At 38.7% G+C, this 26,556-nt stretch overlaps 1 protein-coding gene and 2 long non-coding RNA genes across 3 annotated transcripts; all 3 read left to right on the forward strand.

Moving 5' to 3' along the window:
* The first annotated feature begins 507 nt into the window (after positions 1–507).
* On the forward strand, positions 508–1,809 carry LOC131235392 (uncharacterized). Its single transcript, XR_009166098.1, has 2 exons — positions 508–945; positions 1,032–1,809. It is a non-coding gene; the product is annotated as an uncharacterized LOC131235392 (long non-coding RNA).
* A 2,263-nt stretch (positions 1,810–4,072) lies between these two features.
* On the forward strand, positions 4,073–7,237 carry LOC131234588 (uncharacterized). Its single transcript, XM_058231521.1, has 2 exons — positions 4,073–4,081; positions 5,281–7,237. Exons 1-2 carry the CDS (start codon positions 4,073–4,075, stop codon positions 6,838–6,840), a joined length of 1,569 nt encoding a protein of 522 aa, XP_058087504.1. The 3' UTR covers positions 6,841–7,237.
* Positions 7,238–9,712: 2,475 nt separating this feature from the next.
* On the forward strand, positions 9,713–10,502 carry LOC131234732 (uncharacterized). Its single transcript, XR_009165763.1, has 2 exons — positions 9,713–9,994; positions 10,076–10,502. It is a non-coding gene; the product is annotated as an uncharacterized LOC131234732 (long non-coding RNA).
* Positions 10,503–26,556: the final 16,054 nt, after the last annotated feature.

Below are 26,556 nucleotides of genomic sequence, written 5' to 3' on the forward strand. Positions count from 1 at the left end.
GGTTCCTTTGTATCCCTTGATTTTTTGAAGGGCCTAAAGAATTTGTTTCCAAAGCCTTGGTTAAAAATAAAAATAAAAATTGGAAAAGAAAAACGTGAAAGTTTTTGCCAATTGCGACAATAAAGAAACAAGTGGAAACTGTTTTCTTAAAAAAACGACATTTCTCCTTTCCTACAGAAAACTTGATCCTTATTTCCACAGTTTTCAAAAGACAGATTTCAGTTTTTGACCATCGAACATCACACATTTCTTTGAAAATTATGGAAACTTAAACAAACAATGTTTGTGGGTTCTTTTCCATGAATATCCTTCTCCATGGTCTTCTTTAGATGTGCCGTTTCCTTTGCAAATCTACTTTCTGGACTGTCCAATCCAAACATGCCCCAATAAACAAAATCCCTGAGAAAGGGATTCTGTTTGTCATGTTTGGATGAAGGGAATGTACTTCTATGGAATCAAGCTCTGTTTGGTACTGGGTGACGAAAATTCTACTACATAGTTAATGACAGTTGGGAAGGTATCTATTTCCTTGGAATTTGCATACCAACTCTTGCCAGGAATTCCAAAGGAAAAATAAGAAAGAAAAAGAAAAGAGGACAAAAGTTGGACTTCCAACTGGAAACTGTTTCCAAGCCTTTCAAGGGTCCCAAACGTACGAATTTACCCGATATATGGGTTCCATTTCCAGATGAGTACTTCTGTAGGGAGCCAATGGACCCTTAAGTAGGGTTTTCTTGCTTTCTGTTTCCTTTGTTTGTTCCACCAATTTGCATGATTTCTATAACTGATGTTGTGAGATGAGACCTTGCTCCTACAGTTGCGGCATCTTGTCGGGTTCAAGTTGTCAATTCTTACATTAGATATCCAATGCCACTTTCATGGCCTTCTAACGTTTGTTTCCTGTGTAATGAGGCCAAGGATCTGTCCATCATCTGTTCATTCAATGTAAGGTGGTTTATGCAAACTTAGTGATTCTTTTTTAACCGCCATCCGAATTGCGACTTTTGTCAAGCGGTTGTGGATATTTTCAGAGGATGGAATGGGAAGGCATTTAGGGTGAGAGGTTTCTTGCTTTGGCTAGTGCTCCCTTTTGAAGTTTGTCGAATTTGGAGGAAGAAATGAATGCCTCTTCATTGCTAAGGTGGCCGATTTGGGAGTGGTATTCATAAGGATTAAGGGATCTCTGGTTTATTGGGTTCTCTCATGTGAAGAACATCGCAAACTGAATTTGTCTATTCAAATTGGTCATGAATGCTTTTGTTGAAACAGGATGTCTTTTTAAATTGGTCATGAATGCTTTTGTTGAAACAGGATGTCTTTTTAAATTGGTCATGAATGCTTTGCTTGCACAAGGTTTCAAATCCCATCATTCATGACTAGAGCTTTCAATGGGAACATGGAAGCTCTCTCTCATGAAGAAGTTAGTGATGTGTGTTTTGTTGAAAGAGGATGTCTTTTCAAATTGGCCATGAATGCTTCATGTGCACAAGGTTTCAAATCCAACCATTTATAACTGGAGCCAGTCTCCGAAGGAAATGTGGAAGCTGGATATAGATGGCATTGTGTCTTCTAGGAGGGGGCTGGGTATGGGGATATTCTCAGAGACTTGGAAGGTAATGTTAAATTCTTGCTAAGAGGAAGTTGACATCCGTAACTGAATGCCAAGGCCATGTGGTAACAGTGTTGTAACGGATTGGTGGGTGTAACAGTCCCCACTGATACTCTACATTCCTGTAACGGCCATTATGCCCCTGTAATGTTTGCTTTTTAAGTAAAAAAATCAGAAAAATATGAAAAAGATTATAAATATTTAGCGGATTCTAATGTGTTCTTATTCTTTTTTCTTTTGTTTTAACCATGTTTATGATGGTGTAATTGTCCACTCTTTGGTGAGAATGTCGTCTTGACTTGTTTGATGATTTTATGAACCCGAGCCTTGGATTGATTACCAAACTCCTATATTTAATTTTCTAAATATCTAATATTTATGATAAATATATTAGCATGAATGTAATACCAAATACCTCATTTGGAGGGTATTACTACTGCCTACATGGTGTACATAAGCTGAATTGGTCCAGACTTTCGTCCTGTTTTGTCATCCTTGGGGGAAAACTTTTCATAATTTGATTGTGCCTTCCTTGATGGTTGGTCAGGGGAGTTATTTTAAGCACAAGTTTAGTGGTACGTGCTTGTTGAATGATTATTGGTGAAGAATACCATGTAGAAAAGTACTCGATGAAGAAGGATTATAAATAAAAACCAACCATCAATTAACCTCCACCAGAATGAAAATCTTGTTGCCTCTGGTTGCTTGACCTCCACTTACTCATCTGGCTGTAGTCATGGCATTGGCACACCTTGTGCACATCTATAATGGCTAGAACCGGAAGGAAAGACCAAGTCAATGAAACTCAAGGAGGATGACTAATCATGATCCTCACTGAACATCTATTGTGTTGGCCCTGTCCTAGAGTAAGACAATCCACTGGTGTCATGGTCATAAGCCACCACACCCACCGTAGCCGTGCTCATACTATTGCTGCCCCTAGTATTGCTACCCACACTCATTATGCTGAGAGTGAGACTGCAACAACGAATAGCTTGGATATGGATTCAAATGTGTATCCATATAAAATATATCGACCATGACTAACTCAACATGATAATGGCGTAACAAGCTTCCTATATTGTTAATGGTCTTGTTCATATTCATATCCATATTACGTCTAATGTCCTAGACCTCCTAGTGCTCTATCTTTTTCAGTGCCACTGATGTCAACCTCCCCATGATGCTTCCATCTGGTTGGTTGTATTGTGACTCCGTACACTCGTAAGTTATGCCTCTTTTACTGTTGATCCTCATCGGCCTCGCAATTTGCAGTTGCCTGTATCTCCATGTGTAGAGCAACACTAAAGGTAGGTGCGTAATCATCATCATCGCCATGATCATTCGTGTCAGTCTTGCTGCTGCTACTTTTATACTTTTGCCGGGTAGCCTAGATTTGCCCTTGCATGACTTGCTTGTTGTCCCATGCGTATCTCTTGGTCGTGCGCCTCGACTTCGTTATTGTTCTTTCTTACCCGTTTCTCCTTTGTTCCAACTTAGGTAGCCATGTCCAATCATGGTGTCCCTATTTGAGCCAATTCAATCATAACACATAATAATGCATCATCTGTTTTGTCATATGGGTCTATAGGTAGCCATGTATGGCTTCATATCTTTATTCTCTGCTTCTGTTTGTTTTTCCTCTAATCTCTGTCTATGAGTGCCTCCACTCCTGCTTTTGCTGTTGCATCAATCACCATTTGCCAGTATGGGAGTTGACAACATTTAGAGTTATGTTGTCATGTATGAATAAGTTGGTTGTTGTCCTACCAAGCTTCTCTATGGCAATTCTACTCAACATTTGTTTGATTTCTTCTGTTTTGTCGTCTCATTTCTAAACTGAATTGAATCATATGAGGGTCTCTTGGGTTTCACCACATCTATGAAGAACACGTGAAGAAGTCTCCTTTTGGCTGAAGGCATGTAATAATCCTACTAAGCTTCTCAATGGCAATTATACTCCACATGGATTTGTGCATTTACTTACCTATATAAATCAGAACCATCCATGCTCAATATAAATTTTTTTAAAAATGACAATTTAATGGTATTTTTCACAACAATCACTATTCATCCAAAATTTAAACAACAACCAAAAAAAAAATTCTATTAAGATGACAAAGTAAACACATGGATTTGTGCATCTACTCAACCTACATCAATTGGAACCATCTACACTCAATATTAATTAAATAATAATAATAATTTCTTTGGGTATTTTTTTTAAAATATAAAAAACAACAATATTATAAAAAAGTGTTAGAAACTTATAAAAATAATACCAAATTGACCACAAATCTAATAAGATGTGGTCATGTTGATGTGTAACTTTAAAAGTAATTGTTCATCAAGAATTTAAGAGAAAAAAAATCGAAGACTTCTTTTTTTGAATTTTCTTCAAAATGGCCCATGGAGCTTTAATTCATTCAAATCACTTCAATAGGGTGTTTTAATCCGCAACAAATGCACAAGGTAGGTCAAAATTATCTTAAGATCACTCCAACAAACATTAAAAATGAAGAAAAATGTGGGAAAAAGTTGGATTTATAAAAATAAAAAACAACCCATTTTTTTCACCCCTACGGCCATGTGACGTTACTCTCCGCACGGCCGTTACAATACTGTTTTTCTAAGGGACTCCATCATAACCTGGAGTGCATTGATCCCTTAGCTATGGGCTTTCCATCTCCATCCTGGTCATCGCTTCCTTTCCTTGGTTTGTATATGTTTTGTATGAGGTGCAATCTACTATTTTGTCTCTCTCTCTCTCTCTCTCTTTTTTTACAACTAGGGTGCTGGTTCTTGTCTTACAATTCTTATATAGCCACCACTGCGGCGAACCATGTGCAAATATCTTCCAGATCAGAGGATTCTAGCCATCTTATCTTAGCTCTCTATTTGTAGGCCACAAATCGACGGGTTAAGATCATCCCATCAACAAAATTTTGGGACATGGTTCATCCGCTGTCGGGCGCATCATATCAGCAATCTGTGTTGTGTCTGTATTCTGTTCATCCTCACTCTCAAGTGCTGTATGTGTGATATTTCAAAGTATTTGAGTTTTGGAATGAAATGTGCGTTTTGCAAATGAGTAGATTCGAAACCAAACCAAACATCTTCCACCACATTAGAACTGTTTTAACTGCTGCATTTTCTAGTTACAAGCCAACATATCCTCTTAAGTTCAACCCCACAAAGCTCATTGGTTCCCAGCTACACAAAAAGGAAGAAAATCATCTGCGGCCCACTTATACAGATGGTAAGCTATCCGACCCCTGATCGCCATGTCCCATGCACAGACAGATCCGTGGGCCTATTCCGCATATAGATCAAGTCCCACAGTTGGTATCAGAGTCATCTGTGCATAGGAATGGATGATCAAATTCATCTATTTCAGATACAAATTCATTCAATTAATTAGGGATATTCGAATCCCTGAATACAGAAATATTAAATTAGGGTTTTTCAAATCCCATATCTCAATATTGGGGATTTCAGTCTCATAAACCCCAAAATCTAGCTTATATTAGGGATTTCGGATTTCAAACCCAAATTCAGAGATTAGGGATTTTGGATTTTGATCCCCAAATCAGGATAATTAGGGATTTGAGAATCCAGATCCCCAAAATTAAGAGAATTAGGGTTTTTCAAATTCAAATCCCCAAATCCAGATTCCGAAATTTAGGATCTCCCGATTAATTCTCATTGGCAACTTCCCGCGTGCCGACTCTCCCCAAAACGCTACATACACCCGCCCGATAAACGACGACGCGTGCCGGATCCGATTCCAACAGAGACTCGCCCCGATTCTCCTCGCCTTGTCCCCGAAATCCGCCTTCAGTAACGGTTTTCCCATAATACCCTTTGTTACGTACGAAGACGACGTGGTCCGTAGCGTGTCGGTTTTCAGATGTAACGGTGCGGTTGTCGGCGAGATGCTTGTAGAAGACGTCGAGGTCGAAGAAGAACGACACGTGGACGGCTCAGATGCATTGCCCGAACGAGAGTTTCGGAGGCGGCTGCGTTTCAAAAGGATGCCGAATCTGATACAAACCGTAACGCGTATTGTACCCAATACGGAGGGTTTCGGGCTAGGGGAAGCTGAGTTTCAGCCCGATACGAGTGTGTTGGTGCAACCGTACTTGCCTCCAATGGTGGCGGGCCTCTCGCTGATCGCACCGTACATTGAGGAACGGGTTCAGGGCGGAACGAGGCCACGGGTCCTCTGTCTTGGGGTCGGCGGTGGGGCATTGCTTACATTCTTGAGGACCCAGTTGGGATTCTTCGATTTGTTGGGGGTGGAAATGGACGAGATGGTTTTGCAGGTGGCGAGGCGGTACTTCGGGCTGGTTGAAGATGAATATGCCCGGGTTTGTGTCGGAGATGGGATTGAAGTGATAAAGAGTTTCGCCCGGCAGGCTATACACCGAAGTTTGGTGTACGGTGAACTAGCTCAGCATGAGGTTGTAGATTTTTGTGGTGATCCAGAAATTGTTGGCAAGAGGGTCCAATTGAAGTGTAATTTGGCACCTGGGGACTTAGACGCTGATCTTTGGATTCAATGGGGTGGTGATTTTCATGGTGGTGAGATTGAGGACAGAGAAAATAGGCAATGTCAATGCCTAGATAGTGTGGGGGCTGGGATCCGATTAATAGGCCATTTTGATACTACTTGTAATTTGGCATCTGATGATTTTTGCAACTGGGAGATTAGAAATGCAGTAATGGGGCTATCGAACTGGGATGGGTCAGTAGAAAATTTCAATGTCAGTCATAATTCAGCATCCGGTGATTTTTGTCTAGGTGGAACTGGAAATGTAGATATGGTGCGGGGTCCACAAAAAGTCGGTTGTGGGTACTCGCTTATTGATGTGATTATGGTTGATTTAGATTCTAGCAATGCTAGAACCAGGCTAAGTGCCCCTCCTCTGGAGTTCATCAGGAAGCCAGTTATTTTAGCTGCGAGATTGGCTCTTAATGAGTGTGGGATTCTTGTGATGAATGTTCTCCCCACAGATGAATATTTCTATGAGGGCCTGATTCATTTGTTTCAAGAAGTTTTCTGTGAGTTGTATGAAATAGATGCAGGAAATGGTGAGAACTTTGTTCTTGTTGCCTCTGTCTCACCAATTAGTAAAACTGGTAGTGAGGGTGGCAGTGCTATCTTGGAGAAGTTGAAGCAGGTCATTGATGGTAAATACGTCAATTGTATAAGGAAGATTCCGAGCTAGATTGTTAGTTGTTTCTTGAGGAGGTTTTGCAGTGGGAAAATACTGGAAAAACCAATTTTCCCTCAAGGGTTCCTTTGTATCCCTTGATTTTTTGAAGGGCCTAAAGAATTTGTTTCCAAAGCCTTGGTTAAAAATAAAAATAAAAATTGGAAAAGAAAAACGTGAAAGTTTTTGCCAATTGCGACAATAAAGAAACAAGTGGAAACTGTTTTCTTAAAAAAACGACATTTCTCCTTTCCTACAGAAAACTTGATCCTTATTTCCACAGTTTTCAAAAGACAGATTTCAGTTTTTGACCATCGAACATCACACATTTCTTTGAAAATTATGGAAACTTAAACAAACAATGTTTGTGGGTTCTTTTCCATGAATATCCTTCTCCATGGTCTTCTTTAGATGTGCCGTTTCCTTTGCAAATCTACTTTCTGGACTGTCCAATCCAAACATGCCCCAATAAACAAAATCCCTGAGAAAGGGATTCTGTTTGTCATGTTTGGATGAAGGGAATGTACTTCTATGGAATCAAGCTCTGTTTGGTACTGGGTGACGAAAATTCTACTACATAGTTAATGACAGTTGGGAAGGTATCTATTTCCTTGGAATTTGCATACCAACTCTTGCCAGGAATTCCAAAGGAAAAATAAGAAAGAAAAAGAAAAGAGGACAAAAGTTGGACTTCCAACTGGAAACTGTTTCCAAGCCTTTCAAGGGTCCCAAACGTACGAATTTACCCGATATATGGGTTCCATTTCCAGATGAGTACTTCTGTAGGGAGCCAATGGACCCTTAAGTAGGGTTTTCTTGCTTTCTGTTTCCTTTGTTTGTTCCACCAATTTGCATGATTTCTATAACTGATGTTGTGAGATGAGACCTTGCTCCTACAGTTGCGGCATCTTGTCGGGTTCAAGTTGTCAATTCTTACATTAGATATCCAATGCCACTTTCATGGCCTTCTAACGTTTGTTTCCTGTGTAATGAGGCCAAGGATCTGTCCATCATCTGTTCATTCAATGTAAGGTGGTTTATGCAAACTTAGTGATTCTTTTTTAACCGCCATCCGAATTGCGTTTGAACAATGAAAAACTGATCTACGCAATATTTTGAAATTATACCACCTAGGAATGGGATTTTTCTGCCCCACGGGACGAATGGACGGTCCAGATCGTTGATACGGGTGATGGGTGGGGCCCACTACACAAAAATGGACGGATAGCGTCCGTCCGCTGTTCTCCGTGTGCGAGATGGATCGGGTCAGCGGCGCTGACCGATTGTCTCGATTTAGTGCACATCGAGTGCACTGTGCACTGGCGATGCTAATGGGGTCCACTCATGATGTATCTGTATAATCCTCTCCGTCCATCTTCTTCCCCTTTTAATTTAAGACGTTGAGTCCAAAACTGAAGTGCATGCAGAGATCAGGTGGGCCCCATATCACTGTTTTGGTGGCTGATCTGTCAGTTGTGTCACTTTCAGAGGCATCCAATGGCTGAAATTTTACGTGTACGGTTAATTTATGGCCCTCAAGTCATGTATGAATTTTTGAGCCAAACAGATGATGGAAACCCAGTGATATTGCATTTTGGCTAACTTTCAGGCTGTTTGAGCTTCAGTTTCTCAATTTTCGCGGACCCCTGGTGTGAAATTCCGTTGATCTTGGTCCCCTGGAGTCCGTCCCTTGCCCTTGGTATCATCAGCGCGTTAAATCTATGCTTTATCATCCTTTTTTTTTCCAGTCTAAGCTCGTAAGTACACTCTGCATCATAAACACGATTAAATCAGCCATTAAACAGTATTATGCCTGTAGATCCAGGTAATAACTGGGGTCTAATATGCAATATTTGACCCTCAACAAGCATCTATTTTTCTGATTCAGAGGGTTTTTCAGATAATGTATGAATGAGAATACCCTCATCATTAACAGGGATTTCCATGAGACTAATTATTAAATGTCGATCTACTTCAAATAGACCTTCTCTAGTATCAATTTTAAACGTTAAATTCTCATATGAAAAATTAAAGATGCATGCTGACATGGATTGAGTAATAGACTAGTATGCAGGCCCACCCCAATGTAAGATGTTATCCCAACATACAGATTGGAGTAGAGGTAGGATACCAAATTGAGCAATGTGGTTAAGATCAACTAGACGTTCAACGATGACATTGCGCATACGTAAATCTCGTACATCGGATGGATCATTTTCGGGAGACCAAAGATGGCGTTGTGTGATAGGAGTTTATCTAGAAGAAGATGGACCACAGGAAGATTTCTTTTTCCCTCTGAGATCCATTTGCAATACCAGATACAAGAAAATAATTAGATTCAAAAAATATGGAATGGGTTTTGATAGATTAAATTTTTGAAAAGAAGAACCTCAATCTTGCACTGAAAGACCAAATAAAGTGCATAAGAGTGAAAAATGAGATATAATAAGCAAGATTCTATAAGAAAAATGCAAAAGAACCACTAACCTTGAAGGAAAATGATGGTGGGTTCGACCGGTCGGGCTTAGGCTCGTTGGAGAGTGAAATGGAAATGAAGAAGAAGAGGCTTTTCTCGAATTTAAAGTGACTTCATGAGTTCCACAACTGGTCGTGGATATACACGACCGGTCGTACCAAGACTGGTCGTGTATACTCACGACTGGTCGAGTACTGGCCAAAAATTGCATTTTTACAACTAATTTTAAAATTCAACCAAAAAGATAAATAAACATATATATATATATATATATATATATATATATATATATATATATATATATATATATATATATATAATATGATATAATAATGCAAGAATATTCAATTTAAATTGCACATACCAAGATCAAACTTTAATTTATTAAACCTACTTTTGTCAAGCGGTTGTGGATATTTTCAGAGGATGGAATGGGAAGGCATTTAGGGTGAGAGGTTTCTTGCTTTGGCTAGTGCTCCCTTTTGAAGTTTGTCGAATTTGGAGGAAGAAATGAATGCCTCTTCATTGCTAAGGTGGCCGATTTGGGAGTGGTATTCATAAGGATTAAGGGATCTCTGGTTTATTGGGTTCTCTCATGTGAAGAACATCGCAAACTGAATTTGTCTATTCAAATTGGTCATGAATGCTTTTGTTGAAACAGGATGTCTTTTTAAATTGGTCATGAATGCTTTTGTTGAAACAGGATGTCTTTTTAAATTGGTCATGAATGCTTTGCTTGCACAAGGTTTCAAATCCCATCATTCATGACTAGAGCTTTCAATGGGAACATGGAAGCTCTCTCTCATGAAGAAGTTAGTGATGTGTGTTTTGTTGAAAGAGGATGTCTTTTCAAATTGGCCATGAATGCTTCATGTGCACAAGGTTTCAAATCCAACCATTTATAACTGGAGCCAGTCTCCGAAGGAAATGTGGAAGCTGGATATAGATGGCATTGTGTCTTCTAGGAGGGGGCTGGGTATGGGGATATTCTCAGAGACTTGGAAGGTAATGTTAAATTCTTGCTAAGAGGAAGTTGACATCCGTAACTGAATGCCAAGGCCATGTGGTAACAGTGTTGTAACGGATTGGTGGGTGTAACAGTCCCCACTGATACTCTACATTCCTGTAACGGCCATTATGCCCCTGTAATGTTTGCTTTTTAAGTAAAAAAATCAGAAAAATATGAAAAAGATTATAAATATTTAGCGGATTCTAATGTGTTCTTATTCTTTTTTCTTTTGTTTTAACCATGTTTATGATGGTGTAATTGTCCACTCTTTGGTGAGAATGTCGTCTTGACTTGTTTGATGATTTTATGAACCCGAGCCTTGGATTGATTACCAAACTCCTATATTTAATTTTCTAAATATCTAATATTTATGATAAATATATTAGCATGAATGTAATACCAAATACCTCATTTGGAGGGTATTACTACTGCCTACATGGTGTACATAAGCTGAATTGGTCCAGACTTTCGTCCTGTTTTGTCATCCTTGGGGGAAAACTTTTCATAATTTGATTGTGCCTTCCTTGATGGTTGGTCAGGGGAGTTATTTTAAGCACAAGTTTAGTGGTACGTGCTTGTTGAATGATTATTGGTGAAGAATACCATGTAGAAAAGTACTCGATGAAGAAGGATTATAAATAAAAACCAACCATCAATTAACCTCCACCAGAATGAAAATCTTGTTGCCTCTGGTTGCTTGACCTCCACTTACTCATCTGGCTGTAGTCATGGCATTGGCACACCTTGTGCACATCTATAATGGCTAGAACCGGAAGGAAAGACCAAGTCAATGAAACTCAAGGAGGATGACTAATCATGATCCTCACTGAACATCTATTGTGTTGGCCCTGTCCTAGAGTAAGACAATCCACTGGTGTCATGGTCATAAGCCACCACACCCACCGTAGCCGTGCTCATACTATTGCTGCCCCTAGTATTGCTACCCACACTCATTATGCTGAGAGTGAGACTGCAACAACGAATAGCTTGGATATGGATTCAAATGTGTATCCATATAAAATATATCGACCATGACTAACTCAACATGATAATGGCGTAACAAGCTTCCTATATTGTTAATGGTCTTGTTCATATTCATATCCATATTACGTCTAATGTCCTAGACCTCCTAGTGCTCTATCTTTTTCAGTGCCACTGATGTCAACCTCCCCATGATGCTTCCATCTGGTTGGTTGTATTGTGACTCCGTACACTCGTAAGTTATGCCTCTTTTACTGTTGATCCTCATCGGCCTCGCAATTTGCAGTTGCCTGTATCTCCATGTGTAGAGCAACACTAAAGGTAGGTGCGTAATCATCATCATCGCCATGATCATTCGTGTCAGTCTTGCTGCTGCTACTTTTATACTTTTGCCGGGTAGCCTAGATTTGCCCTTGCATGACTTGCTTGTTGTGCCATGCGTATCTCTTGGTCGTGCGCCTCGACTTCGTTATTGTTCTTTCTTACCCGTTTCTCCTTTGTTCCAACTTAGGTAGCCATGTCCAATCATGGTGTCCCTATTTGAGCCAATTCAATCATAACACATAATAATGCATCATCTGTTTTGTCATATGGGTCTATAGGTAGCCATGTATGGCTTCATATCTTTATTCTCTGCTTCTGTTTGTTTTTCCTCTAATCTCTGTCTATGAGTGCCTCCACTCCTGCTTTTGCTGTTGCATCAATCACCATTTGCCAGTATGGGAGTTGACAACATTTAGAGTTATGTTGTCATGTATGAATAAGTTGGTTGTTGTCCTACCAAGCTTCTCTATGGCAATTCTACTCAACATTTGTTTGATTTCTTCTGTTTTGTCGTCTCATTTCTAAACTGAATTGAATCATATGAGGGTCTCTTGGGTTTCACCACATCTATGAAGAACACGTGAAGAAGTCTCCTTTTGGCTGAAGGCATGTAATAATCCTACTAAGCTTCTCAATGGCAATTATACTCCACATGGATTTGTGCATTTACTTACCTATATAAATCAGAACCATCCATGCTCAATATAAATTTTTTTAAAAATGACAATTTAATGGTATTTTTCACAACAATCACTATTCATCCAAAATTTAAACAACAACCAAAAAAAAAAATTCTATTAAGATGACAAAGTAAACACATGGATTTGTGCATCTACTCAACCTACATCAATTGGAACCATCTACACTCAATATTAATTAAATAATAATAATAATTTCTTTGGGTATTTTTTTTAAAATATAAAAAACAACAATATTATAAAAAAGTGTTAGAAACTTATAAAAATAATACCAAATTGACCACAAATCTAATAAGATGTGGTCATGTTGATGTGTAACTTTAAAAGTAATTGTTCATCAAGAATTTAAGAGAAAAAAAATCGAAGACTTCTTTTTTTGAATTTTCTTCAAAATGGCCCATGGAGCTTTAATTCATTCAAATCACTTCAATAGGGTGTTTTAATCCGCAACAAATGCACAAGGTAGGTCAAAATTATCTTAAGATCACTCCAACAAACATTAAAAATGAAGAAAAATGTGGGAAAAAGTTGGATTTATAAAAATAAAAAACAACCCATTTTTTTCACCCCTACGGCCATGTGACGTTACTCTCCGCACGGCCGTTACAATACTGTTTTTCTAAGGGACTCCATCATAACCTGGAGTGCATTGATCCCTTAGCTATGGGCTTTCCATCTCCATCCTGGTCATCGCTTCCTTTCCTTGGTTTGTATATGTTTTGTATGAGGTGCAATCTACTATTTTGTCTCTCTCTCTCTCTCTCTCTCTCTCTGTTTTTTTTTTTTTTTTTAAAATTATTATTATTATTATTATTTTTATTTATTTTTTACAACTAGGGTGCTGGTTCTTGTCTTACAATTCTTATATAGCCACCACTGCGGCGAACCATGTGCAAATATCTTCCAGATCAGAGGATTCTAGCCATCTTATCTTAGCTCTCTATTTGTAGGCCACAAATCGACGGGTTAAGATCATCCCATCAACAAAATTTTGGGACATGGTTCATCCGCTGTCGGGCGCATCATATCAGCAATCTGTGTTGTGTCTGTATTCTGTTCATCCTCACTCTCAAGTGCTGTATGTGTGATATTTCAAAGTATTTGAGTTTTGGAATGAAATGTGCGTTTTGCAAATGAGTAGATTCGAAACCAAACCAAACATCTTCCACCACATTAGAACTGTTTTAACTGCTGCATTTTCTAGTTACAAGCCAACATATCCTCTTAAGTTCAACCCCACAAAGCTCATTGGTTCCCAGCTACACAAAAAGGAAGAAAATCATCTGCGGCCCACTTATACAGATGATTCTGGATATACATTGGGTTCACTCCCATTAGTTTTTTATCGTATTTTCATCGAATTGCTCATGCATTTACCCCTCAAAAAAATGTTTGGTGACTTTAGGCTCAAGCTGATGGGAAATCATCTTCCATCATTTCAGATTACAATGTTCAAATCTTCCATATCCTATCTTCTGAATCCAAAAGTATGGTTAGCGTTTGGAAGTGTTCATAAATCAGGTTTTGGTTGAATATGTTGATGGTTTGACTTGGTTCTGGAACTGACCTAAAGTGCTCTCCTTATAAATAAGCCAAGATGCTGTTCCACTGTCTTCAGTTTCAGAATTACCACGAAAAGTTGGAAGCTGTTTGGGGTGTCTCTCTAAATTTGAATACTGCAGAAAACTCCTCCACAAACCATTTTCTGGGTCCCAAGCAGGGCATCATACTTCTTTTTTAGGAGATCTGCAGTGTACTTGCATTGCGATCATCATCAATTGTTCTTCTATCCAAGACACGATATCATGGGCTGGTGGATTTGGGGCTTAAAGAATCCTTTAGAAATATAACAGCCCTTCAATTGCAGGCCAATCATGGATTTCGTGTGTAGAGAATCCCTAATAAAATACCAAGCTTTCAATCAGTGGCCAAGGAAGAGAGTTAAGGAGAAAGTAAGGCAATGTTGGATATTCAACAGATTGACCCAGATCGAATGCAGAGAAAAAGGCCCAATAACCAATGCAGACTGCCATCATATGGACCCCACTCAAAACTGGCCGTGCCTCTCACAAGGTACTTTGATTTGAAGATTCTAACCATTGATCAATGATAGTAACAGCGAACATCAGAATTGATTGCAACGACGACGGTTCCAACAATTAATTTGGATCTTCCAATTCGTGGGCCCCATGTTTGATTGCCAATGTCTCTTGAGAACTTCCTCAGTTCACACGATCCTAATCATTTATCAATAATTAGCTAAGTGACCAATCGAAAGTAGATCATGTGAAAAGGTCTATTCATTGATCACTATTGTACATGCTGTGGGACCCACCTTTGATTGTCCATGTCTCTTGGGAGTTGTTTCGATTTGACAGCCTTAACCATCTCATTGATGGTCACACGCAATGCACATGGATGGAGAGAGAGAGAGAGAGAGAGAGAGAGAGAGAGAGAGAGAGTTAAGGTGCAGGCTACATGAAGAGAGAGGTACAAGCAGCTTACAGAGAGGAGAGAGAGGATGCAGGGGATACACACTTGCGAATGGTTAGGATCATCACTCATCTGGGTTGTTTATGATGTTGGAAACATCTTTAATTGCCCATGTGTCTTAGGAATTGCTTTGATTTGATGATCTTAACTATATAATCATTGATCCATGGCCATTGGAATGGTTTGGACCACTCACATCTGCCTCATCTTGGATTATCTTATTGCCAAAGAATCACTTCAATTATAAAATCCCATCACATTTGACCAGCAGCATAAAAAAAATTGACTATCTACCTCAACTATTAAGGTCCAATCATTAATTTCACGGATAATCTTGTGGACTCTATGTTCCAGCATGTGTTGCTACTCGCTACATTATGGCCCACATGCTGCTATAGTTAGATGATCATAACTTTCCACGTTCTGGATTCTATGCTATAGGGGCCACCCAAAAAAGAAATGGCTGAATGGATGATTTAAACTATTATCACAAGTATGAGCACATAAATATAAAACATTGAAGGGCATTGTAATTCTTTCTACTTCTAGAGGTATAATAACAGATCGAGAAGCTCAACTAGAAGGAACTGGAGTTGTGTTATATATGGTGATCCTTCTGGTATCCAAAGTTGATCCATAACTTCCTATTTGTGAAAAAGGAGAGGAAAGACGGGTTGTTTAATATCACTCCTCCATTAGTTGATACTTCAAGGTGGTTACTTGGAATGAAAGAATAAAAATTTATTCACGAAGGTTTAATTACTGAATCACTTCTCAATGGTATGTTCCGGGTTCGCTTAGATAATGAAGATCTGATTCTAGGTTCAGTGGCTCACATTCAAGTTCAATAATTGAAGATTAGGATCACCGCTGAAGTGCAATTATTAGATAATATCTTAGTTATAGTAGCAATGACAAAAGGACGGTTAGCATGTCAAAGGAAAATTCTTCTATCTTATGGAACTAGTATTGGAGGCTTAGTTCTAGAGAAAGGATGAAATCTTTGAACTTATGGACTTTATTAACTTTGGTGAGTGTAGATTGCGTTAAAGGAAAATAAACCAAACACAAATAAATATGCCATAAGGAGTTCTGAACTTCTCGAAATATATATATGTGGTATTTTTCATACATCATGTTATGATGGAGGTGAAAAGTACTTTATAGTCTTGTATATTGATCATTTTATATATGGATAAGTTTCCCTATTTTGCAAAAAATTCAATGATATTAAAGCCTTTTAAAATTTATAAGGTTGAAATTAAAAATTATTTTGATCGAAGGATCAAATTGTGAGATTAGATATAACTGAAGAGTTCTATGGTAAATATGATGACTATTATCCGAAGCTGTCTGCTACTAGATTTCTAGAAGAATATGAAATTGTTGCTTAGTACATGATGGATCATCTGAACTTTATTGACTTTGGCGTGTGTAGATTACGTTAAAGGAAAAATAAACCAAACACACACACAAAAAAAAAAAAAAAAAGTGCCACAAGGAGTTCTGAACTTATCGAAATATGTATGTGGTGTTTTTCATACATCATGTTATGATGGAGGTGAATGGTACTTTATAGCCTTGTATATTGATCATTTTATATATGGATATGTTTCCCTATTTTGCAAAAAATTCAATGATATTAAAGCCTTTTAAAATTTATAAGGTTGAAGTTAAAAATTATTTTGATGGAAAGATCAAATTGTGAGATTGGATAGAAGTGAAGAGTTCCACGGTAAATACAATGAGAACGACTATCTTCCAAGGCTGTCCGCTAGATTCCTGGAAGAATATGGAATCGTTGCCCAGAACATGATGCCTGGTATGTTGCAGCAAAATAATGTGGCAAAAAGATGATAATATATTAATGGATATGGTTTGGAGTATAAATAACTATTTCACATTTTATGAATCTATTTGGGGTAGAGCATTTATGACGACAATGTTTGTCCTAAATTGGATTCTTAATAAAGTTGTGCATAAGGGTTCTTTAAAGTTGTGGATGAATAGAATACCTGGCCTAATGCTTCTACATGTTTACGAATACCTAGCCAAAATAAGAGCTTACAACCCACATGAAAGTAAATTGAATTTTATAACTGTAAGAGTATTTTAGTAGGTATACATAAAGACCATGTGGTAAATATTTTACTATCCTACTCATAGTACAATAATCTTAAAGACTGGCAATATCAGATTCCTTAAAATAGTGTATACATCCCATTTTGTGCCGGATGGCCAATTGCAACAAGATTCAGACTATCTATAACTTGCGAAAGCTCACATCCATCAACCTTAAAAGGCCATAACCAAACTCAAACCAAGCCCAAATTCATACCCAAACTTAGGTGTCGTTTGGTAAACTGAAAAATAAATAAGGTCAGAAAATTAATGTAAGTGCTGAAAACGTAAAGTGCTGAATTTTAGTACTTGTAAAACTAAAAATTCCATTTGATAATTTGTCTGAAAAATGTTTTGATATTTAAAATTAAGCACTTTTTACACAAAAAAATTGTTTGGTAAAAAGAAATCATAAATGTCTGAAAATTAGCAATTTATCATATTCGCCGTTGTTATCTCAATTTCTATCTTTTACCAAGTATGAGACAAAACCTGTTATTGTTATGCCACCAAATTTGGCACACCTATGCCCAATTTATATACATCTCTCAAACATAATCTTTCAATAACTAATGGACTATGTACTATGTTGTTCTTGATAGAATAATCAAAACTCTACAATTGGTGTCTTTGAATTGAACGACTAAACATCTCATATTTAAGTGATAAAGGTTGATTCAAAGGTTAGGGTCATCTAATATTTATTTATTTATTGTTATTATTTTTGCAAGATCCATCTATAGTGGCCCCATGTTGATAACACTATTGATCATGAGACCAATGGGCCCACTTGTGCGAACAAAATAGGAGATATGACCCATATTCAGGTGGAGCATCATATAACTCTCCTCCTGGAGAGATAACTCATAACACACGATGACGTGACATATTGGTAGTTTTTGGGTCATTGATTTCTAGGGTCCCACCTACAACATACTTTTTGGGTTATTCATCTCTAGCATCTCACTGACATCGTGCTTTTGATTTGATGGCTTCAAAAAAATGCTTTGGTTTAAAAAAATATCCTTAATCTGTTAAATAAATGGGCCACACATATTTTGGATCTAGTAGATGTATTTTTTGTGCCTTCTATAAGACATAATTTGATCTTTTTTTTTTTTTTTTCTCATTTGAATAAATTGGATTATTCGTTTAAATTTGAGAATAAAGATTTCAGTATTTACTTTGATTCAATTATTGTCGGCATTGACTCTATGGTGAATAACCTATACTAAGTAGACTTGGATGCTTCATAGGTCTCTAATGTAAATGCCCTATATGGAAATAAAATAGGATCTAAGCGAAGACTAGACTATAAAAAATTCCTCCATATTGTGGCATGGCGATTAGGACATATCTCTAGGTTGATAATGTAAGAATTATATAAGGTGGGCCTTATTGATCAACAGTCCGAATCTCTCTAAGGGTTGGATAATGTGATTGGGTGTACTAGTGGACCCCACTCAATTGTGATTCATCTAAAATTGTGTAAGGGTTGGTGCCCTACAACTGTGTCACACACACAGTATTCTAGTTGGACTAGGATTAACAAACTCATGTGGAGCCAAAGGGAGAAGAGTTTTAATGGGTTGCAAACTCCTCAACCCTCACAATTATAAAAACAAGGATGGCTCCCTAATCCTACACATGTTGAAGCCTTATCATCCCATCGTTGGAGCTTCTCTGAAGGTGTAAGGTGCAGAAGACGATGACATTCGATCTACAAAGATGGCATCTTTACCAGCTACAACCTCTGTTCTGATTCATCGATCCCCATCTCTGATGCACAACACGATCTTTTAATTCCACAAATTATAGTTTCAACAGATGGCGCTTTAGAATTTGGGGATAATCTTAGGCCCTCCCCGGGGCAGAGGTCTATCAGTGGTTAGAAGGGTGGAGCTTGAGGAAGGATGGGAGAAGGTTAATGTCAACAGATCTGCTCGAGGGAACCCTGACTCATCTGGGGGAGGGGGTGTTTGTAGAGGTAATGCTTGGGATTTTCTCTTCGCTTTTTCAAGTTACGACATTGGATCCAACTCCAAGGCTGAAGTTCAGGCTCTGGTGGAAGGATTTCTCTCTGTATTACCTGCGACTATTCGAAGATCATTTTAGAAAGAGACTCAATCTTTGTAGTGGGTTTGTTCAACCAAGATTAGCCTTCGGGGTGGGGGTTCTGGTATGCTTGAGCTCAGGTTTCCTCGCTTAGGAGTTGAGTGAACCTAAGGATTTTATTTTCCCTCCAGGAATAGAATGGTGTGGCTGATGGCCTTGTTCACATGGGAAGTGAATCCCAGCTACATCGGATCTACCACTCCCCCTCTGATCTTCCCCAATCGACCAGGGGACTTCTTTTTCTTATACAGTGTGGGCTTTGCGAGTATTAGGGATGGATAAATATTTCTGTTTGTCTGTGGTATATGATAGGTGGTTGTTGATGTCTTTTAATGTTGTAGGGCACTCGAAGTGTGTGGCTGTTATCACTGTAAAGTTTTCCTTTAAAAAAAAAAAAATAATAATAATAAAGAAATCATTGTTTTTAAAAGCCCCACACTTAGTAAAGTTGTCATTTACAAAAAATTAAAAAAAATTCAAAATCACTTACGACATTGAGAGTTAAGTATTAACCTAAAAAATTAAAGTATAAAAAAAAAATTCTAATTTTTAGTGAAAATTAGATTTAATCACTTAATTTTTTGGATTTATCAAACAATATTTCTTTATATTATTATTATTTTTTACACACGGGCACTCACACCAGTGGAATTTCACCACAATGGGTACTCGAACCCGTGACCTCTTGTTGAAACTCTTATGAGTCTACCGCCTAGGCATGAGTAAGGACCCAATTTACCAAATGATATAAATAATGAAAAATAACTTAAAATAACCTATTTCAGTGATAAGTGCTAAAAATAAGTTTTACCAAATAGGCCCTTAGGTCTGACATCAAGCTCAAAATTAAATCCTAAGCCAAGCCAAGTTCAATCCTAAGATAAACCCTAAGCCAAGCTAAGTGTAAGTTAAAGGCTAGCAAAAATCTGAGCCAAATGCAAGTTAAATTTAGGCTATATGCAAGCCAAATTCAAATAAAATTAACATGAATTTGGGCCCAAATCCAAGTCCATATCATGTGGGACCCACTTCCAACCCAAACTAAGAACCTTAGAGGCATCTAAGAATCCCATCGGCAATTGGACCTGCCACGTGTCAAGTTTCACAATTCAAGGTGCTCTTGGGTGGAAGGGAGAGAAGAGCGCCTTTTACCTTAAGTGTTTGCCTAAAATTTGAAATTTCATAAATGCCTTTTGTTATCATCGGAATTTGGCGAACAATTGTGATCAATTGTGGAGGTGCATCCACCGATTGACCTACAAAGAAATAGGAAGATGTAGATAACCCGGGCGGGGGGGGGGGGGAGCCAATGCTGACCATAAACCCTTCGATGCCTAAGTCAGACTGGTAGACTCGTATTAAAGTCTTGAGATTGGGTTTATTTACTTACCTTCCTTCAATTACTGTGGCTATACTTATAGGGTCCTTGGGTGGTTTTAAGACCTGTGTATCTTCTTAGGATACACTGGAGAGTTCTTATTTAGATGATACGTTGGAGGGTCCTTATTTGGATGAGAATCTACTCCCAAAAATATCATCAAGCGTGCCTCCGTCGGCGTGATATTTGGGTAGGATCATTCTGAACCTTTCCTTTCTCTGTCCAGGTTGGGATTCTCTCTGGATTTTCCTCCTTGCCTCTAGTCGTGGTCAATCTGGTCAGATCAGGAGGTTGGACAGCTCGTGGCCCAAGCTCCTTGCCTTGCAGATTCTTTTCTTGTATTTTTCGACATACTCGGTGAGATGATTCTTCCCTTACCGAGCTTTATCATTAGACAACTTAGCTTAGGTCGGCTCAAGGCTCATCTCTTCGTAGGGAGAGTTACTTGCCTATCCTTCTAGCTCTGTGCTCTGTCAGCTTGAGACAAAAACTTGTCTTAGTCCTCTAGCCACTTTAGCTTCGAGACACTTCTCTTGTGGTTGGTCGTACTTCCCGTACGATGGACTAGTTTGGTTTTTCCCACAATAGTTGCCACCAGTTTCTTGCTTGGCTTGCAACATGCTCAACAAGTAAGATCTTAAACTGGTCTGAAGGTGTGGGAATTTAAATTCAATTTTCTAGCAGCCCAACTTTTTTCAAGTTTTAAATCAAGCCTTGGTTTGTCGTTTGCTTGCAAAAGTGGGAGCTGAAAAGTCGGCACTTGACGTGGATGTTGAAAATGTACAATTACTGTCACGGGATACAAGGGGATGTACATTAATGGTAGATCACCGTTCAGATTCTAGACAAATCACGGGTTGACAGCTATCACATTTTCGCTTGGATGAATTCCCTGCTGTCACGTGGAGGAGCGTGTCACCTCAGGCTCTCGTGCTAACACGTGACACTATGCAGGAGTAAATATGCTGTCAAGGGAGCTCTATAAATACTCCGATTCCCCTATTCTATTCATTTGTTTGTTTTAAGAAGCTCGAGCTTTGCTGACCAACGTCAAGTCTTCACCTCGACCCAACAATTTCCTCTTTCCGGCATTCATTAGTTTTGAGTTCTTGTGCTTGAACTTTGTCCGGTATGCCAGAGCCTATCTCCTTTCTCCTTCTTTTCCTCTTTCACTTTTTTTTTTCGATGTCTTTTAGGAAGGACTTTGGGGCAACGACCATCTCCAGCCCATTTCAAGAGTCAATGGGCAGTAGCTTCGATTCCAGGTCCACACCATCTGTAGAGTTTGAACCTCAGGAGCTTGGCGCTTCGCCTGAGGTGGAACCACCATTGGGGTTAGAACCACGAACTAAGGTGGTCTCCTCACGACAAGTTGACCTAGCTTCTTCGTCTTCTAGAGATATGGCCCTTATGGCTAATATTTTTGTGTCTACATTGAGGGTGACTAACTTGCAAGCCCTCAGGTTTGAATATGTTATTTCTAGCTCATTGGGGCTTCGACTTCCCCGAGCTGGAGAAGTCCCTAGCTGACCTCCCATGAGGGAGGTCCCCCTATATCAAGTATTCTTCTCTTGTGCTCTTCACTTACCTCTTCACCCTATGGTGAGAGAGGTACTTCACTGCCTCAGAGTCACCCGGGGGTAGCTGAACCCTAACATTTTGTGAGTTGTCTTTGGCTATTGCATTCTCTGGGAACTGGTTAGAAATTCTAAGCTCACATTGGATGAGATCCTCTACTTGTACCATGCCAAGAGTAGCCCTGGCTCTCATTGCTAGTATTACTTTTCTTCTTGGTTGGGCAAAGGTTTGGCCGTTATCACTAACGACTTGTCCTCTAATAAGGGCTAGAAGGACAATTGGTTCTTTACAACTGGAGAATGGGAGGCTCCTATAGTAGAGTTGGAAGGCTTACAGGCTCAGGTCCTTACCTCCTTCACCCTCCTTGGTTGGAACACATACCAAGCCGTTACATTTGAACTTTGTTTACTTTCTCACTAAGTGCTAATGTCTAGTTCTTTTCCTTTTGCAGTTTTTTTCAGGTCACGACCTAGTCTTTCTATCTTCTATCTACGCCAAATCAGGATTGCTCAAGAGTGACTTGCCGCTCAGGGGGAATATAGAAGGCTGGTCACTCCGCAACTCCTACAACAGTTATGCTTTTCTTTGTCAGGTAAATTTTTTTGACCTGAGTCTTCTCTTGGTTGTCGATCTTGTAGATAAGCTTTCATATGTATTGACTTTTCTTCATTGCCTTTACAACGAAGTCGGATTGTCTGAAATTGTGGTAAAGACCGCTTTATTTGAAGTAGGAATATGCCAATATGTCCTAGAGGGGGGTGAATAGGACTTTTTAATAATTTTATAACAATTTAATATCCTATCACTCTAATCCTAACAACAAGCATACATTAGGATTACTCAAGAGTAACTCTACTGGCTTCCAAGCCCGGTAGAGGATCCAATCACAAACTATTTGAGAGATGAACAATATACAAATTAGTTTATGATGGATATGACTGTGCGTGTATGTGAGGTGTGATATCAAATAATCAAATATGAAAGTATTTAAGGAAATCACATAAGCAAATAGAAGATAATAGTAATCTCAAACACAGTTATTTTTATAGTGGTTCGACTACTTGTCTACTCCACTCCTGGCAACTGCACTCAACCTTTGAGTATACCAGATTTCACTAAGGAGGTTTCACACGGTTTACCTCAAACCCAAGGTTTTAAATCAGGTTCACTTTTAACCAATACAACCTACACCTAGGCTGACAGTTTATGCTCCCACAAGTAAGGGTCAACACATAGCACCCGATTTTAGGCACACTGGCCAAGGATCCACACAAGGAACCTCTCACGTTTATGCTCTCACGATCAAGGGTCAACACAAAGCACCCACTTTTAGGCACACTGGCCAAAGATCTCCTATGAGGCCTTAACTGTTTATGCTCTTCATAAAGCAAGGGTCAACACAAAGTACCTACTACGTACACTCCCGCTGGAGGCCTCCTTGAGGACTTGCAAGGGGTGAAAAACACCTTAGACCCAATCCTACAAAGAAATGATCACAAGGGTCCTCTGGACTCTATTGACTTACAGATAAGTAGATGAGCCCTATTCAGTGTGTTGTTGAAGTTCTTCCTCCTTTGTTGACGAAGAATCTTCTGCTTCCTTGAACCACAATACAGAAGATTTACCAATACATGGCGACGGGTTGGGTCAAGGTTATGATGGAATTCTACTCTCCTAAATATTTTTCTATTAGGAAGATAGAGTGATTCCAATCATTTATGCATTCAAGGCATCCCAGCTTAATAATTTACCATTAATGTGGTAGTTGGAGGATCCTTAAATGCAGAAGTTCATTTTCCAATCCACTCTATTGAATATCAATGATGAGGGTGGATTAGAGGATGAACTTTCATGAGAGAAAGGGCTTTGGGTATATAATTTAAGGTTAAACACTCAAAAGCACTCTCTTCTTTCTCTACCAACAACTAAAGACAAGCTCTCTATATATAGGCAATAAGTTCTAATTACATCGAGCGTATACTCTCAATTGCATCGACTGGCCGCTCGATGAGATAAACTCAAATGTCATACTCTTTTGAAACAATTTTTCAGCTGGTCGAGGAAATCGAAACACGCGTAGATGTTATCGGATTTCGAACTCCGATTTCATCAATACGAGGATCGATTCCTCGACATTTGAAAATGAGAGAGATATGCCTTTGAAATATTTCAGGTCAAGGATATGATCAAGGTACACTTGATATCATCGAAATTTGAATGTCGATGATATCGGTAGTCGGGTCGATGCATCGATAAATCTAAAGGATTTTCCAGTTAAGCTTGCTAGACAGTTTATGTCCATTCTCGATGCAATCGACTCAGCCTCGATATCATCGATATTTGAATATCGATTCTATCGAGTGACCCTCGATCCAAGATAAAAATCACCTGAAAATATTGCTGGTTAACTGTGTCCAAGGCTGATATCATCAAAGGCCTTCCGATATCATCGAAATTTGAATTCTGAGGATATCGAGAGGTATTTTGATATATCGAAGGTCTTTATGATTTTTCATAGAAAAACAGGAACACAAAATCTCTGCTGTCGATTTTATCGAGTCAACTTCGATAAACTCAAGATTTAAATTTCGATGATATCGATACAGCTATCGATACATCGATAATTTCGTCTAGAAGTATATGCGGTTGCTAGACAACTCATGTCCTCATTCGATATTATCGAGTGAGCTTCGAGGACATCGACAACACTTATCGATAACATTGATCAATTTATCGATAAATCGACAAAGGTAGAAAACTTAGAGATTTTCTGAAATTTTGAAAAAAGTTTTTTAACTCAAAAACCCTATGATAATTTAATCAGTTTTAAGGGTTTTAATTACCTGGTGTTTTGGGACATGGGATGTGAGGATAAGATTTACCTGTGGCGAGTTACATCCAGTTGAGGCAGACGATTGATTGATCTTCCTATGGAGCTTCTCTGTCTAGCGGACTCAACACTCATACTAATTGACAAACCGGGGCACTTTCAATCCTCCCCTTTTTCAATTATGTGACAAAATACCAAAACACCCTAGAACAACTTCTATACTGACACTCTAAATTGTGTGTACATGAACTTTACATAATTTTATAATGCTATCTAGTTCACATACACAAATATTCAGAAGCTGCTCCCCCTAATTGCATTCTCCCCCTATCTTGGTGCAGCTGCTCCCCCCTAACCCCTATATCACCATAAACAAATATACACAATTTTTTTGTCAAGGTGTTTGACTTTTGTTCTCCCCCTTTTTGTCAGTCATTAGCAAAGGTACATAGTTGATATTTGACTGAAGTTTGAAGTATTTGTGAGAACCATCATGCAGAGATCATATGCACATAACAGATAGATGTAAGACAAACATCGCATTTCAGTAACCATGTATGCATAGACAGTATGTAGATCAAAATATCATGTTCACACAGATCATAAACTAGATAAACCAGGGGATCTTAGAACATAAGCATGGCAGTAAAGGCAGATATGAATTATAACCAATCATAGCCCAAAATATCCAAAACATATCTACTACCCAAGATTGGCAGTAATATAACAGTTATCCCAAAAAAAAACCAAGCCCATCCATGGGCACCCAAAACAAAATGTGATCCTCATTGAGAGGATCACACAAATTTGTCAAACTATGCAAGTTAGTAATTCATCACAAGGGCGCAAATATGAGCGAAGGACATTTAAAAAGATGTTTATGTCCTAAGCATTCCACGGAGACTCCAGATGTGTGATGAAGAAAAGAACGTACTATAGACAACGAAGGCCTTTACTGCGCAGGAAGGGAATCCAGAATTTGTTGTGTAGCATGTTGTAGAGTTGCCAGCATGTTTTTGATCTCCAATAGACAGACTTCACAGTCATCCAGCCGTTTCATCATGTAAAATTGTCTATCAAGCAGATCCTGTATAGTGTCTCGTTTTGTGACAGCCTGAATGATCTTGATAGAGACGGGGCCGTGCATATGATTATCCTTGCCTGAGGATGGATCGATTCTTCCACCATGAAACACATTGTCAATGATATGCAGGTTGCAAATGTCTTCGTAGTTGAACCAGGCACACAGATGCGGGAGATCATTAGTAGGAGGCAACCCAAATTGACATGAAAGGTTAGACATAAGACACGGAAGGGGAAGTGTAGTGATGGATTCTTCTGTAGATTCACGGATTAACTATTGTAAGATGATAATGGGTAGACACGCTGGAATACCTAGATGAACATCATACAGAATATTGAGAATGTATGGAGAAAGCTTGTTGCTGGAGACTTCACAGGGATAAACATTAGTGCTGAAAATGCTGTGAAGAATTTTATATGCAGGATTGAGATGCTTAACATAAAGAACATTCTTTGCATTTCTGGGTATCGTAGCACCGTTACAGAGCGCTCGAGTAACTTCTCCACATACACCCAGACCATTCATATTTTGTTCTGAAGAAGGTATCCTAGTGACTTCTACACTAATCAGACGACTTATCAGATTAGGAGTGATGTGCTCGGTCCGATTTATGACAACGACTGAAATGATTGGAGGATCATTTT

The sequence above is a fragment of the Magnolia sinica genome, chromosome 19 (genome assembly GCF_029962835.1).
Source record: "Magnolia sinica isolate HGM2019 chromosome 19, MsV1, whole genome shotgun sequence".
In the NCBI taxonomy this organism is placed as follows: domain Eukaryota; kingdom Viridiplantae; phylum Streptophyta; class Magnoliopsida; order Magnoliales; family Magnoliaceae; genus Magnolia; species Magnolia sinica.